General features: G+C 39.4%; 1 protein-coding gene across 2 annotated transcripts; it reads right to left on the bottom strand.

Annotated features, from left to right (window-relative positions):
* Positions 1-2,010: 2,010 nt before the first annotated feature.
* On the bottom strand, positions 2,011-11,270 carry SLC25A3 (solute carrier family 25 member 3). 2 transcript variants are annotated; one of them, XM_084295863.1, is made up of 8 exons: positions 11,142-11,270; positions 10,851-11,004; positions 7,167-7,288; positions 4,282-4,461; positions 3,990-4,171; positions 3,152-3,324; positions 2,454-2,564; positions 2,011-2,345 (listed from the first exon to the last, which is right to left on the bottom strand). In XM_084295863.1, exons 2-8 carry the CDS (start codon positions 10,996-10,998, stop codon positions 2,185-2,187), a joined length of 1,077 nt encoding a protein of 358 aa, XP_084151989.1. In that variant the 5' UTR covers positions 10,999-11,004; positions 11,142-11,270; the 3' UTR covers positions 2,011-2,184. The 2 variants fall into 2 exon arrangements, with proteins under 2 accessions (XP_084151989.1, XP_084151990.1); XM_084295864.1 differs by lacking the exon at positions 7,167-7,288 and adding an exon at positions 6,880-7,001.
* Positions 11,271-14,328: the final 3,058 nt, after the last annotated feature.

Genomic DNA, 14,328 nt, shown 5'->3' with positions numbered 1-14,328 from the left:
GGACAGTTTCAGCAAGGAGAAAAAGAATTTAAGTTGCGTGAATACTGCATGTATTTAATACAACTGCCAACAGGTTATCCAACTTTTTCTAGAGAAAAACTGCATGATTTTGCTCCACACGACAGGAAACAGTCTTGTCTGAGAAACCTAGCTTATCATTGGCTTACTTGACATTCAGTTTACCTCACTGTATAATTTAAGTTTGTCTCACTCTTCTACCAGTCTTAAAAGTTCACAGTAGTGCCTCACTTTCCCAAGATTAGAAGGAAGTTGAATTTTTTTCAGCAAAGTCCATACTTTTAAACAAGCTATAATATTCAGTGCACAAGTGATGCTTTTTTTTTTTTTCTCTCCTTCTCAGAGTAACTTGTACAATGTACAAAGCCTCCTTTTAATGCTCTCCTCCAAGGATGCTCTTAGGAGCATTTCATGTTTTGTTAAACTTCAAAGCTTCCTGCTCACAAGAAAGACAACAACATGTATGTACTTTTATCACTGAAATTCAACATTAACATACTTCTTAAAAGTATTTTATTTACTAACAGAAGTTGACTTTGCTGTATAACAGTTACCAAGAACGTATATTTCCAAGAATGTATGGAAATGGACGTTCTTGGAAGAATGTATGCTCCTTGAATGTTTAGCGTCATGGTAACAGGGAAATACAGTAGTTTTAATAGGTTTTACTTTGAATTGCTGCCTTTGAAAATGTGAAGCGTTAGTTTACTTGTTTAGCCTAACTATCCAAAATCTTGGAAAGTCATAGGGTATCCCCTATGACTAAGTGGGAGGATTCTCGATACTAGCAGAACATCAGACTCTGGTAAGATGTATGTAGCAGTCAAGGTGTCTGCTACTCCAGCACAGCCTGCTTTAATTCTCCTTTTGACTCTAAGAAAGTAGAAGCAATATAACTTATGTGAAGCCAAGCTACGTTCAACATCATCAGCTCAAATGCTGAAAGACAACATATCTAAATGGCTTTGCACAAAGGAGACTTATGTTCCAGCTCCGCTAAATGAACAAAGTAGTACTGGGCATGGTGAACCCTTTACATGCTATTAGGCATGTTTTTGGATTTTGCTCTGTGATTATCAAGTTTCTTGAACAAGCAAAACTCAAAAGGTAGCTTGCTCATTTTACACAAAAGACCGGGGGAAAAAAAACAAAACAAAACAAAACCAACAAATCAATTGTCTTTTTAAGACATTTCTAGTTTGCAATGCCTACAAGTCTAGAGTTCTTTAAACCAATTAAGGTTCAAAAAATGGTATGGGCTTCTTGGACTGCAGAAATGTACAGTTCAATCAAAACTCTGTATTAAGGTAATTGAGCCCCCAAAAAAGGGGAAAAAACATCAAGTTACAGAAGTACTATGCTTAAGGAAAAGCTGGCAAGTTGAATCTGTACAATAAGAGGCAATCAATTTTTATTTTACTATAAAGCTGTAGTAAACTTCTAGTGGTTGAGTATCTTTGAGAATCTTCATTAACATCAGCTTTATTGTCGTTAAAGTAGCAGCTACCATTTAATTCCACACTACAACCAGAAGGACTAAGGTCTTTGGATACAGTTCAAAGGCAAGAAAAGCAGAAATTAGTCAAGTAACCATAAGTTATGTTGGGATGATCACTTCAGTGCGGAAATAGTTTTATGTGTAAGGCTCCCCTCAACTCTATGGAGAATGCAGATACCCTAAGCCAGATGCCCTACCAGACTGCAGTCTCATCTTAGAGTCCAGTTCCTGTATAGTAACAGCTTATACAAGCAAGTGAAAGAGGACTCAAAAAAAAAAAAAATAGCACAGAACTGCAGTTAGTTTCTGAATTACTACATGGTTCTTGGGACTTCTCTGGGAACAGTGAAAGCCTACTTTGTTGCAGTTATTTCACAATTCTCTAATTCCTGAAGTGTAGAAAAGCCTATTTTTTATTTTACTTGGGAAGTATTTAATGCATTTGCTGCTGTGAAATGAAGCTTACATATGCAGTAGTAAACAGACACTAAGCACTCCGTTTCTCATTTATTTCAGGCAATGACAGTGGTAGAATTTAAACCCTCACATGTGATGAGGGCACAGCCAATAATGATATCATATAGAGTTTGTTTTCTACATAGTCAAATATATAAAAGTTTCATGAAACTCATCACTGGGACAGCCAGCAAAGTCAGTCCATGAGTTGTCTACTGAGTTAAACCAAGCTTCTTCTTCAGAGATTCTGGCATTTCAGGTGGAGGTGGACGAGGAAGTCTGAAATAAACCTTCACAGAATCATAGATGAACCACTGTAGTGCAGTCAGGGTACCGATCATGATGATACGGGCAAACAGGCCTTTCCATACACCTGTAGAACACAATAAAAGCCATGAGCATAAGAAGCCAGGAAATAAGAAATCTCTCAAGAACACAGAAAACAACAAACAATATGAAATGCACGAAGGTAAGGATTTACCTTTGAATCCAAGCCTCATAAGAACCTGTGAGGCAGAACTGCCCTTTTCCTTGTTCAACACAGACACCACAGAGTCAGCAGGATGAGAAACAATTGCACAGAACACACCAGCTGAAAGAATAGTTTGACATCAGTTTAGTGGTATTTTAACTGTACCGTTACTGTGTACACTAAGCACAACCAACTGAAACCACACCTTCCCTAGACCACTAATAAACTGCACAGGAGTTAGGCCAAGCCTCCTGGTATTCTAAAAGGATAGCAGGTCCATTCTTATTAGTGTTATGTGACTATCAGGAAACACCTCAGCTCTAATCATGCAGCTAAACCTTCTGCCAAAATAAAACTCATTCTGAATCTCTGGAATTTAAAAGTCACCTTTCTGCCCTGATTTCTCTCCCCTTCTTTCAACCTTCCTGGACCTTTCCCATCATAGCAAAGATGCCCGTTTTCCTGCTCGAATCAGATGTTTCTAAACTTCATATTAACATCAGAACAATCAAGAGTACCATCCTACTACAGATCCATTTAACCACTCATTCCACTCACAGATTGAACCCAGGCTTTTTACCTGAACATTTTAATGTTACATGTAAATTCTCCTATTCTGATTCCACCTATTTGATATTCTGAGAAGGGTTAAGCTTCCTGAGTTACTGTACTCCATTAACAAAGTGCAGGATTTAAAGACTGCTTACCAATATAGCCTGCAACAAATGTGACTACCAGCTGTTCTCCTTTTGAACATTCACTTCGTGGCTTGGGAACAACATACTTGTAGAGAGCTTCAACAGTACGTTCAAAGCAGGCAAATTTCATCATTGTGTATGGAATCTGTCTCATCCATAGTGGGGCAACACCTTTATAGAAACTTAACCAGACAAGAGAAACTCAGTTTCATTTTCTCTAACATTTAAGGTATATTTGCAACCTAAAAAAAATAATGTTAGCTTATTGCTGTTATCAGCAGAACAACTTCTAAAAACTGACACCATGAGGCCAAATTGTCACAATACTTACGGAACAGGAGCATCCTTGTTTTATTCATTCCAAAGAACTAACAGTTGTCACTTTTCAGATTACACTGCACTGCACTAATACAGTACTGCTACTATAAGTGCAGCAAGGCTCATGTCTGCATACCAGCCAAGTCCTGATAGCGATAAATGACTTGCATATTTACAGCCACTTTTATCAGAACATAAGGCTAACATGCAGTTATATTACTCTCACATGCCAATGACTCAAGCATCTTCGACTGTACAACCAAAAAAGTTGCTGAGTATCTCTGACTGGAACTGCTGGAAACTAAAGTTATCCAGCAGAACTCAGCACAAAGATACTCACAAAGATGGATCTAAGGAGCATGTGGAACTAACAGACATCTCAGCACAGATTCTTTGATGCTAAGTATGTTATCTTGAACTACAAAGACATAAAATATTATAAGCTAAAGCCACTATTAGTTTTAGCAACAGCCCTTCATTAGGAAAAGTATTCCAAATCAAGAACTTGAATCAAAATTGAGAGACTTACGCCCAGATGCCTTCTTCTCCAAACATTTTAGGTACAGCTTGCCGCAGAGTGTTAGCATATCCAGGCTGTGTCTGAATGCGAACTTTAGCAGCTTCCATTGGAGCCAGAGCAATGTCAGCAAAAAACTCTGCACTGGCAGATGCAGCTAGATATAGTGAAGTACGCCACAAATATGCATTTTCCTGAAGTGAATTTGAACACATTTTCATTAACGAGTCATCCTTCTGTGATTCCTCTGTGTTAGAAATACTGTTGCTGATGTACAGTCTCACAGCAAACACTTAAGGCTTACCTCTCCAAGCATGTTGCCATATAGGATTTTGAAAACTTCATAGAAACCAAATTTACAAAGCCCCTGCATCGAATATCCAATAAAGGTTGGAGCCCATCCCTTAGCCAAGCCACGAACTCCATCTTCTTTGACCGTCACTGAAAATCCATTGAAGATGCTCTTGTATTTTTGTGGATCAACCTAAACAGAATACAGTTAATTACATTAAATAGCTTATCATTTCCCTTCTCACACCCCCCATTTGACACAGAAAATTCTTAAATTCCTCAGACAGGTGGATTCCTATGATTCTCTTTATATCATCACAACCACAAGGTCACACTAATGTAAATGCAGTAGGCTGCTTGCTAGTCTCAAACCCTAACTTATTTCAACAGTCAGTATATTCCTCAATAGTCAGGAAGCAAGCACCCTGAATTGTGATTTACGTTCATTCTCTGTAGACTTTCTACATAAGAAAGATTTACTGAAGTCACTATCGTAACACTGACAGTACTATTTTTGTACAATTATATTTAGATTTGATTCTTTGAATATCTGACAGAGTCTGTCAGCAATCTATTCGAGCCTACATGTCACACCTACTTACGAACAAGGTGTTGCACCTGTGCCTTATTACCAAGGCTGAACACTCATCTGATTTTTAAGGAAAAAAGGTTACTTGTCCATTGTTAGCTTGATCCCTCAACACAGTCAGACTAACATAGGTAGAAAAAAGCAAATCAAAGAACACTCAAGAACTTCTGCACTTGTGCTTTGACTTTACAGTGAACACTACATTGAAAATATTTCCTGCACACAAAAACTTTGGTTGAGGTCAGAATGGACCTCTAGAGGTCATCTGATACTCTGAGTATCAGATCTTCCAAAAAAAGTCAACAAAATATATTTATTAAAAACATATATTTGTTTTGGGTCATTCTGACAATTTTAAGTCGTGTCCTCTTGCCTTTCATACTTGGTATCATCCAACATTTCCTCGGGAGGATGAAAAGTATCAAATTAGAAGCCAACCAAAGCTTTCACGAAAAACTATGGGACATGCATGCAAAACTACAATGTCTAATTCTTTGTCTCACAGTCTGGCAACAACCTACTCGAGAACTAATTCACGTAAACATTTCAAGTTTAAAAGACTCAATTTCAAAACACTGAAATTCAGAATACTTAATTGGGTACTGTAAAATGAGACTTTCTCACATCAGACCCACGTTTAACAATCATCTATGTAGGAGACCACCTCCTCCTAAAAAGATATGAGAGGATAGGAAACAGCTTTCTTCCTGGAGAATCTAGGAAGAATTGGTAACATGATCCCCTACCGGACCTGTAATAAGATAAATGTTGACAGGTTTTACAAGGTCACACTGCAAGCCACATGGAACGTCTCTCATCACACTTTTCTCTACGTGCTAGAAAAGGAAGGGGGTGCCATCACCACCCTCATCAGGTAAGATGTCCAGAACTGTAGCTCAAGTAACACACATCTGTTGCACATTTCAGCTACACTTTCAGAAATAACACACACATGCAACTACAGCTTTTCCCTACTGGTAGAAATAGTTTTTCCATGTAGTTAAGCCTCAATCCAAATTTTGTAGAAAGCATTTTGTAGAAGTGCGTTGCCCACTCTTGATGTACCCTGTTTGTCCAGTGAGTTACAAAATGACTAGTTTGAGACCACAATTTCAAGTGTTCTCAAGCATACAAAAAAACCTTTCCCTGTAAAGCGCTAAAACCATCTAGAAGAACACAGCTTTGAAGAGCATCACACGCAATTCTCCTAGTGTGACTAGTAGTTCTGACCAGAAAGTAGTGTCCTCTTCATGTCCTCATCATTTCAGGCATTCTGGCATTACAAAATAGCCACTTTTATAATTGGTGTTAGCCTATGCAACAGGAAAGCCATTAACTACTACATTTTCAGAGATTTGGAGGTGCACTTTAATTTGCGTCATTCTTGAGGTGCAAATTTGCCTGAATAAACCCAGTGCTGTTTTTAGCCACAGCTGTTCTGTAGATGATTTTCATGTTGAATCTGGTACCATAAGTTAGTTGTAATGACACTTCACTACTTACAGTTCAATCACAAAACACTTCTATCACTTCAAGTGAACTAGCCAAGCCATAATTCATGCAGTAATATCCAAGATATTAATTGCTAAAATTATACATGCATGCTACTCCAAGGTAAAAAAAACTCTAAGTCTTCAAAACACTGAAAATGTTATCTTACTTCAGACACACATTAATTGTGCTAGGTAGCCTACCAGCCAGCAAGAAATAACACTGTAGTGAGTGCTGTGTTGTTGTTGTTGTTTTGTTGTTTTGTTGGTTTTTTTTTGTTTTGTTTTGTTTTAAGCCAATATAGTAAGTTGAACCTGTCCTAAATACAGTCAAAAATAACTTACCCAGGTTAGCCTAAATACCCCATCTTCCCTTGAAAGTCGTATTTTAAGTTGCACAGCAGTAGACTTGAGAACTTATGCTCAATTTATTTGCTGTGTGTTGACCAGAAAAGGTTGTATAGCCTACTGTAAACTCCTAATATGCCAGCTATGTACAGAAAGTTTAAGAAATGTGTAAGTTAATACAAACCTGCATACGACATTTCACTAAATCCAGAGGTACGACAGCAGTGTGGGTCAGGCCACAACTTAGGACCCCACCAAAGCCACAGAGAGCATAAAACTTGAGCGAGCCATATTCACAACTGTATTCTGCAGCAAAAAATAAAGACACACCATGCTTTTACATAAACTCCGTGCTCTGTTGGACAACGATGTCCATGTGATTAGTTTAAGGCTCCATTTCATTAGTAGATTAATTATACCACACTAAACATGCTTTATCAGCTTCACCACATACTGACATGCAGAACAAACCTGTATTCTGCATTTAACCAGGTCTAGAGGAACCAGTGCTGTATGTGTTGTTCCACAGCTAATAATCCCACCAAGGCCACAAAGCATAAAGAATCTGCCTGAGCCATATGCACAGCTGTATTCTATTTAATTAGAAAAAAAATATTACTAATACACGATCAACCAGACATGGTAATGAAGATCAGAGAAGAAACAAAATTGACTGAGTGCTATCTTCTCAAAATTATTAAACTGAAACAAGTTCCCAAGCTATACTATGTAACTATAGCATTAAAAATAATTCCCTTATTTTCAATTAACACATTTCAAACTACCAAAATTTGATTCTAGGCCTTCCAACTTAAGTTTGTGCCTTTCAAAAAAGCAGTGAAAGAAAGTTTTAGCACACAGCACACCTGTATCTTATAAATGAATCCCATAAACTACTAGTAGTAATTATGACTCAAAATTGCAATGTTAAACATTCTCTTATACCCATGAAATAAGCAAGGAAAGCATTTCTCTAGTATCCTGGAGAGAAAGCTTTTTTTTAAGCCCTTCCCTTAGTTATTAAGGAAATACAATAATTTAAATCTCACATGGACATTGATTGTGAAGTCCAAAGATCAGATTAAGGTTATATTTTTTTCTCTACACAGGTATTTTTCAGATTCTTCATGCAGATACATTTTTCTTTCAAATGCAGACACAGACATTTACATTTCATTTAATGAAATTCTAGGATTTTTTTTTAGACTTAATCATTACATTTAATGTTAATAAATAATGCTCATTAAAGAAGCTTTTGGATCACATTCAATCAAGGGATATTTAACTTGCACTGCTCCACGCAGCACTGTGTATAAAATCATCCACTTTTAAAAGTTTTTTTTTTTTTGACACATGAATTCTAATGTAGCAGTTAATGCAATTTAAAAAAAAAAGAATCAGATTCTCTTCCATTGTTCAAGAAGCTATACAGGATAAGAATTATTATGATTACACACAACCAGAAAACAATTTACTAATAACAGTAAAAGTAAGCATAAGGTAGCAACACATTTCTGCTTCTGTGCCAAACGTTATATACACGTACACAAAACTATAATACAGGGTAAGGGTATAGAAAACAAAACACTTATAGAAAATATTCCCCAAGAGTGGAAATGGATAATTTAAGTTCCTTTGCTATTAGTGCTATATATGCCACTATAATAGAACAGGCATTAAGTGTTACACCAACTTAAGAAGAAACATGTCCAGAGAAGCATTAACAAAAATCATGGCACCAAAAATCTATCCTTGAATTCAGTTTCTCTGATGTGTTTTTTTTTTCCTTCTGAAATAAATTCATTTGTGAACATGAACAGAAGTTTCCAATTACGTTTAAAAGCATCAAGAGATCACCCATTAACACTAGCTGACATTCAATTTATAGCTTCCCTATTATAGAAGAGGTTCCCCAAAGCATTCCAGATTTTTCACCACACTATTTCTCACCATACTCTTCAAAATTAATCACAAAGACAATAAAAATGATATTTTCTCTTTATTCTAAAATAAAGAAAAACCCAATTCCCAATCATAGGCATTGTATTAAGCCTAAACTTAAAGACAGGAATAAGTTAACAACAAGAATAATTTATAACCTGTGAGAATTTTTTTAAACTTACTGCTCATTGCTATACACATGCTAGTCCTGGACTTGCATGTACCTCTAAATAGCATGGTTAAGCTGGCAGCTTTCCAGACAGTAATAATATTCTGTATAAAACTCATCAGAATGATTAGCTTAACATAAGCAAAGTTTTCTATGCAGGTGTAATCAGAGCAGACTCCAGGTCTGAATTACTGGGCAGCTCTGTCCAGCTGTATCTTTGGCCTGTGGCGTGGAATGGCAGTACTCTAATACTTACTACACTACCAAGATACCAGAACTGCTTTTTCACACTCCCTTTTACACATCAATTTATTGTTAAAAGACTGTACTCCCCAAACTTTGTAGAAGACATATAAACTTAGAGCTTTAAATATCTACTTTATTAAAATGGTACTGATCTGTCTGACAGATCAGTCAGAAACAGTATTTAAGACAAGCAAGCCATTATCAATTTGGCTTATGCTCTTTACATGTACCTATGCTTACAGTATTAGGAAAAGAAAGCCATAGTATATACCTGACTTTCTATTTCAGAAGTCAAAAATGCTATTCTAACATACCTAGATGCACAGATAAGATAAATGCCCTGAATCTACTCAATTATGCAGTACAAAAACGTGCCTACTCTGCTACCTAAAATAGTCTTAGTCCTTGTCGTGATGTAGCTGTCATCTTTACTTCAGATTTGAAACATTAACAAGGACAAATTCCAAGAGCTGATCATAAAACACTCTGTCTCTGAGCTGCATTATAGTTGATGCCCCAAGCTGAACTCAAAAGGTCTTGTGGTTTGTACTGACTTTGTGTGACCTTGTATAAGCTCAGATATCTTCTGCAACGTGGTTGTTCTCTGAACACAAAGGCCAAGAGAACTACATGACACGTGAAACAAAAAAAAAATACCAGGAAAGACTAGCAAAGACTAAGAAAGAGTCAAAGGTGATCAGGATCTGCCTAGAAAATATGAAGATTTAACATGACACTTGTAAGAAATACATGGATTTACAGAATGTGTTTAGCACACTGAAAAGTGATTTTGGGCTTTATTTCGCTAAATTATTATTACTGAAAGCCACAAGTATTTTTAACTTAATAAAAGTCCAACACTCTGTTGTCTTTTACATACTTCATTGAATACGAATGCACTAACATACTTCAACAATTACAGTATTTCAGAAGATGCATCTTGTTGAAGTCATTTTACAGTATTTTTTGATAAAAATAAGCACTAACATACTTAAACAGTTATAGTATTTCAGAACATGCATCTTATTGAAATCTTTTTATAGTTTTTTTTTTTTTTTTAATAAAAACCAGAGAGATGGTTTCCTATCAAAAGTTTTAAAGAATTTGAATTTTGACATCTACTTTCACTATTGGGAGTATTGTCAAGGTCTGACCTTTGAAGTCATGACTGTGATAATGAAACATGCAGGAAGTGTTTGGACTTGAACCTAAAGAGCATCACTGCATCTTATGTAACAGCTATCTGGAGTATGCCCTACATCTACTGAACTTACAAGGAGGAAAAAAAGGAGAACAGAAAACATATGAACATTCAGGCATCCAACTGTGAATAAACAGTCAAAAAAAAAAATAAGAACAACAAATAAAAAGGATATTTAATCTCCATCCAGATTCACCGATTCACATGGTGCTTCCTCTTCTCCTCAGGAAGAAGCACGGGCCTACAGCCTCTGCCCCCGAGGCCGCAGGCCCAGCGGAGCTAAATGAAGCAGCCTCCCACCCCCAGGGGGGCTCCATCGGGGCCCCTGCATGCGCCCCGGCCCGGGACCTTCCCGTGTCCTCTGCCGGTAACGCCGGGCCCTTGGTGCCACCCAGCACACGCCGCCCGCGGAGCGCTGCGGGCTGCCAGCGCCTCCCCCGCCCGTGCCCTTCCTCGTCCTCCAAGCGGCCGCGCGTAGGCCCAGCGCCGGCTCCTCCCCAGCCCGGGGGCCGCTGCGCCCTCTCCGCCGCCCTAACGGGCACCGGGGCCCGCTCCGCCGCCCTCCCCCGTGCCCCCCGTCCCTCCCCGCCGCTCTCACCTTCGGCTGCAGACGCGGCCGCCAAGCTCCGCCGCGTGCTGGGCGCCTCGGCGGGCTCCGGGCGCTTCCTCAGGCCGTCCTGCACCAGCTGGAAGTGCGGCGCGTAGAACGGGTTGAGCCGGGCGAGCGGCGCGATGGACGAGAACATGGCGACCTGCGGCGGGCGACAAGAGCGCAGCGGGGCGGCGAGGGCCGGGCCCGGAACAGGCGAGGCGGCCGCGGCGAGCAGCGGGCCCGGGGCCGGGCGGTTCGCCCCTATCCCCCCTCATCCCCCCCCCCGGCCCGACTCACCTCCTAAGATGGCGGCGGGGCGCAGCCCGCTGCTCGGCCGGCGGCAGGGCGCAGAGGCTGACCGCGGGCCCGGCGCGGTGACTTTGTCCTTCGCCGACGCCGCGGGGAGGAGCCAGGGCTCAAGAAGCCGCCAGGCGATTGGCGGAGGCGCACCCAGAGCCGGCATCGCCGCGCGCGCGCGCGGCCCGCGCCACCGCCCTTCCTGCCGCGGGGGAGGGGGCGGCGGGCGCCTCAGCGCGGGCGCGGCGCCCCTCGGCCCGGCCCTGGCGGCGCTCCCGGTGCTGGCCCCGCGGCCGTAGCTCCCCCCCGCCCTGCCTTTTCTAATATTTTTTTCTTATTTTAGTGGATTTACATGCTACAAAACTAGAACACAGATCATCTCTCTAGTTACTGAAGAGGTAAATGACTCAAAGGTTTCCCTAACCTCAAGGCATCTATTCCATCATCGTGCTCCTTAATGTAAGCACGCAAGACAAAGCACCAGGCACAGCTTCGCTAATAAAGGGCTCAAAGCTGTTACATAACGACCAGCACACCCTTACTGCTACACTGAAGAAATAGCCCTTTGGAACTTCCAGCAGCATGACCAGCTGCTACGCTAACCTTACACCTTAGCTCCAGTTGTTTCCTAATAACGTTAATCCAGGCAGAGTGTCAAAAATGACGAGCATAACAGCACTGTCACAGAACTAACTCACTTGGCTAACTCCCTCTTGAGTAAACTAGACTCCAGCTGCTGAGTAGGAAAAGGTCAGCTGGAACTTGCATTCTTTTAATAGCTCCATCTAGCAACCAGTTGAGAACCTGAAGTACAGTTCCCTTCATTGCCACTGACAGCAAGGACAACAGGCCAGAATTGTTCTTTTTGCCATTGCTTGTTCTACTCTACTCACATGCATCTAAATTCATAGCAATATCTTTTATCTGAAAGCCAAACACTGACACTTATTTTTAATTAGTCATGTTTGGAGGTTATTAGCTGAGACTTGGGCTGTTACCTTGAAGTTATATATAAGGACTACAATTCTTGTAAACTTGTCTGATTTTTAAACATATAGAAAACCTCTGCTCCTTCCAACTGTGAAACATGAAACATGTGACTATATTTATATTCACAGTGGCAATTTGTGTGCGTAACCAGTACTGATACTTGAAGAGTTACAGCCTGTAGAACAACCAGTTATTTGGGTTTAGCTAACAATTAACTTTTAACCACTGTACTATTAAATACCATTAAAAGGCAGAACCTAACATGTCTCTGTGAAAATACATGGATAACATGTTCCTGCTGAATGCCTATCATTTTATGCAGTTTCTTTTCCTACATGTGTGGGGATAAGATTGCAAAAGCCTGTAATTTGAACCATCTAATCTGACTTCTGATCACAATGAAAGTAGTAATGGATGAAGACTTGAAAGATGCTACCTTTTCATGTCTGCTTGTCTCAGATTCATAGAAGGCAGCCATTTTAAGTTAAATCCATCTTCTAAAAATCAGCAGTTTCCCAAGAATTGGTTTCCAAAGTGGTATTTTCCTATTTCCCCAAAGCTTTCGTAAACATTTTATTCTGTTATTAACACACACCCCAGAAGCATACAATGAAGGAACTTCAGACCAGTTTGTTTTACAAGAACTTGTCTTAACAAGAACTTGTCACAGATCTACCATTTTGGTGAAGCCCCTAAAGTCAAAGCTCTTAGAAGCCTGTTCTCCAGGTAACCTACTGTTTTCAAAATATGTAAGCATGTATTTTACATACTCAGTCACTGTAAAAGTGTCAAGAGCTACTAAACAGTGATTCCAGAGAAGCAGTACTGGATTAAGTCAGATCTGTGAGTAGATTTCATAGCCCAAGGGAAGAAGCTCTAACACCACATTACCTCCCTCAGCAGGATCCAAAGAAACTAGACTGAACTACAGCAGTCACATCCTCAGAACGCAGGAAGTAGCAAAACCTCTCCTATTTTTACTATCCACTACTATAAGTGCCCTCATCTTTGTCATTATTTTTTTTTTGTCATTTGAGTTCTCCCCAGACATACAAGTATATAAACAGTACATATTTGTCACCTTAGGACTATTTTACAAGTTGAATTGACTCAGGCTGTATGCTGTATGAACACATTCATGTATGCAACTGTCATAGCCTGAGGTTGCAGCAGTGCAAAGCAGCCTGGTGCACTCCCCGAGGAAAGAGAAGTAATAGGAAGTGTTCGACAAATGTAATTAGACTTAACAAACAATATTAAAAAATGCGAAGTAAAAGCTAAACAGACAACTGAAAGTACACTGAAATACTTAAGCTTGTAAACACAATTTTAAGTTATACATCACAACCTCACCCATATCTGCTTTGATTAGCTAGGTGAAGCAAGCCAAAAAAAATACACAACATATACCGCACAATTTTACAAGTTTCATTTGCAGTATACACATCTTTTCTGCTGAAGAGCCTTCTTACAGAGCTGTTATTTAAAGGCTTTTTTTTTTTTTTTTTAAACTAACCTGTTCCTATTTAACTTCACAAAACTAATTACAAATAAAATAAAAATTAAGGCATTTTATGCACAGAACCACCTGAGAAGGTGGTGGCAAAAAATGGCAAAATTTGAGATTTTGGTACTGTGGAGACTTTCACAGGTCAAGCCATGAGAAAAACAAAACAGTATTCTGTGGGACAGTACAGACATACTGCTAGCAAGTAAACCTGGAGAAGAAATAGTTCCTTCACAATGTTTCCTACTTAAATGCAATTAATGTTTCAAACCTCAATTTTAAATTAAAGACCCTCCTTGAGTTTCCTGTCTTATATACCATGTACTCTCACAGCCTTACCATCAATCAGGAGCATAAAACTTACAACACTGAAAGTGTTAGAACACATGATTCTTAGCCTGATACCAGACACCTGAAACTGTGAATATTAACAGATTACCACACAGTTTAAATGGAAGAATTGTACGCTTCATGTTAGAAAGCTCTCATTCAGACTGGGAAAATAAGTATCTGCCATGTTTTCAGTATCCTACACAGGAAGACCAATGATGGAAGGAGGAACACAGCATAACATACACAACAAAAACATTTGTCCTGATTAATTGACAGACTCTTTTCAGATGTTTTGTAACCTTTAGCCTAAAAGTGAATTTAAATAATTACTACATAAGAATTCAACTGATCTTTGTA

This window comes from Netta rufina (genome assembly GCF_964035555.1).
Source record: "Netta rufina genome assembly, chromosome: 1".
NCBI classification, from domain to species: domain Eukaryota; kingdom Metazoa; phylum Chordata; class Aves; order Anseriformes; family Anatidae; genus Netta; species Netta rufina.
Note: the sequence above shows the minus strand (reverse complement) of the source record. Positions and strands in the feature narration are given on the sequence as shown.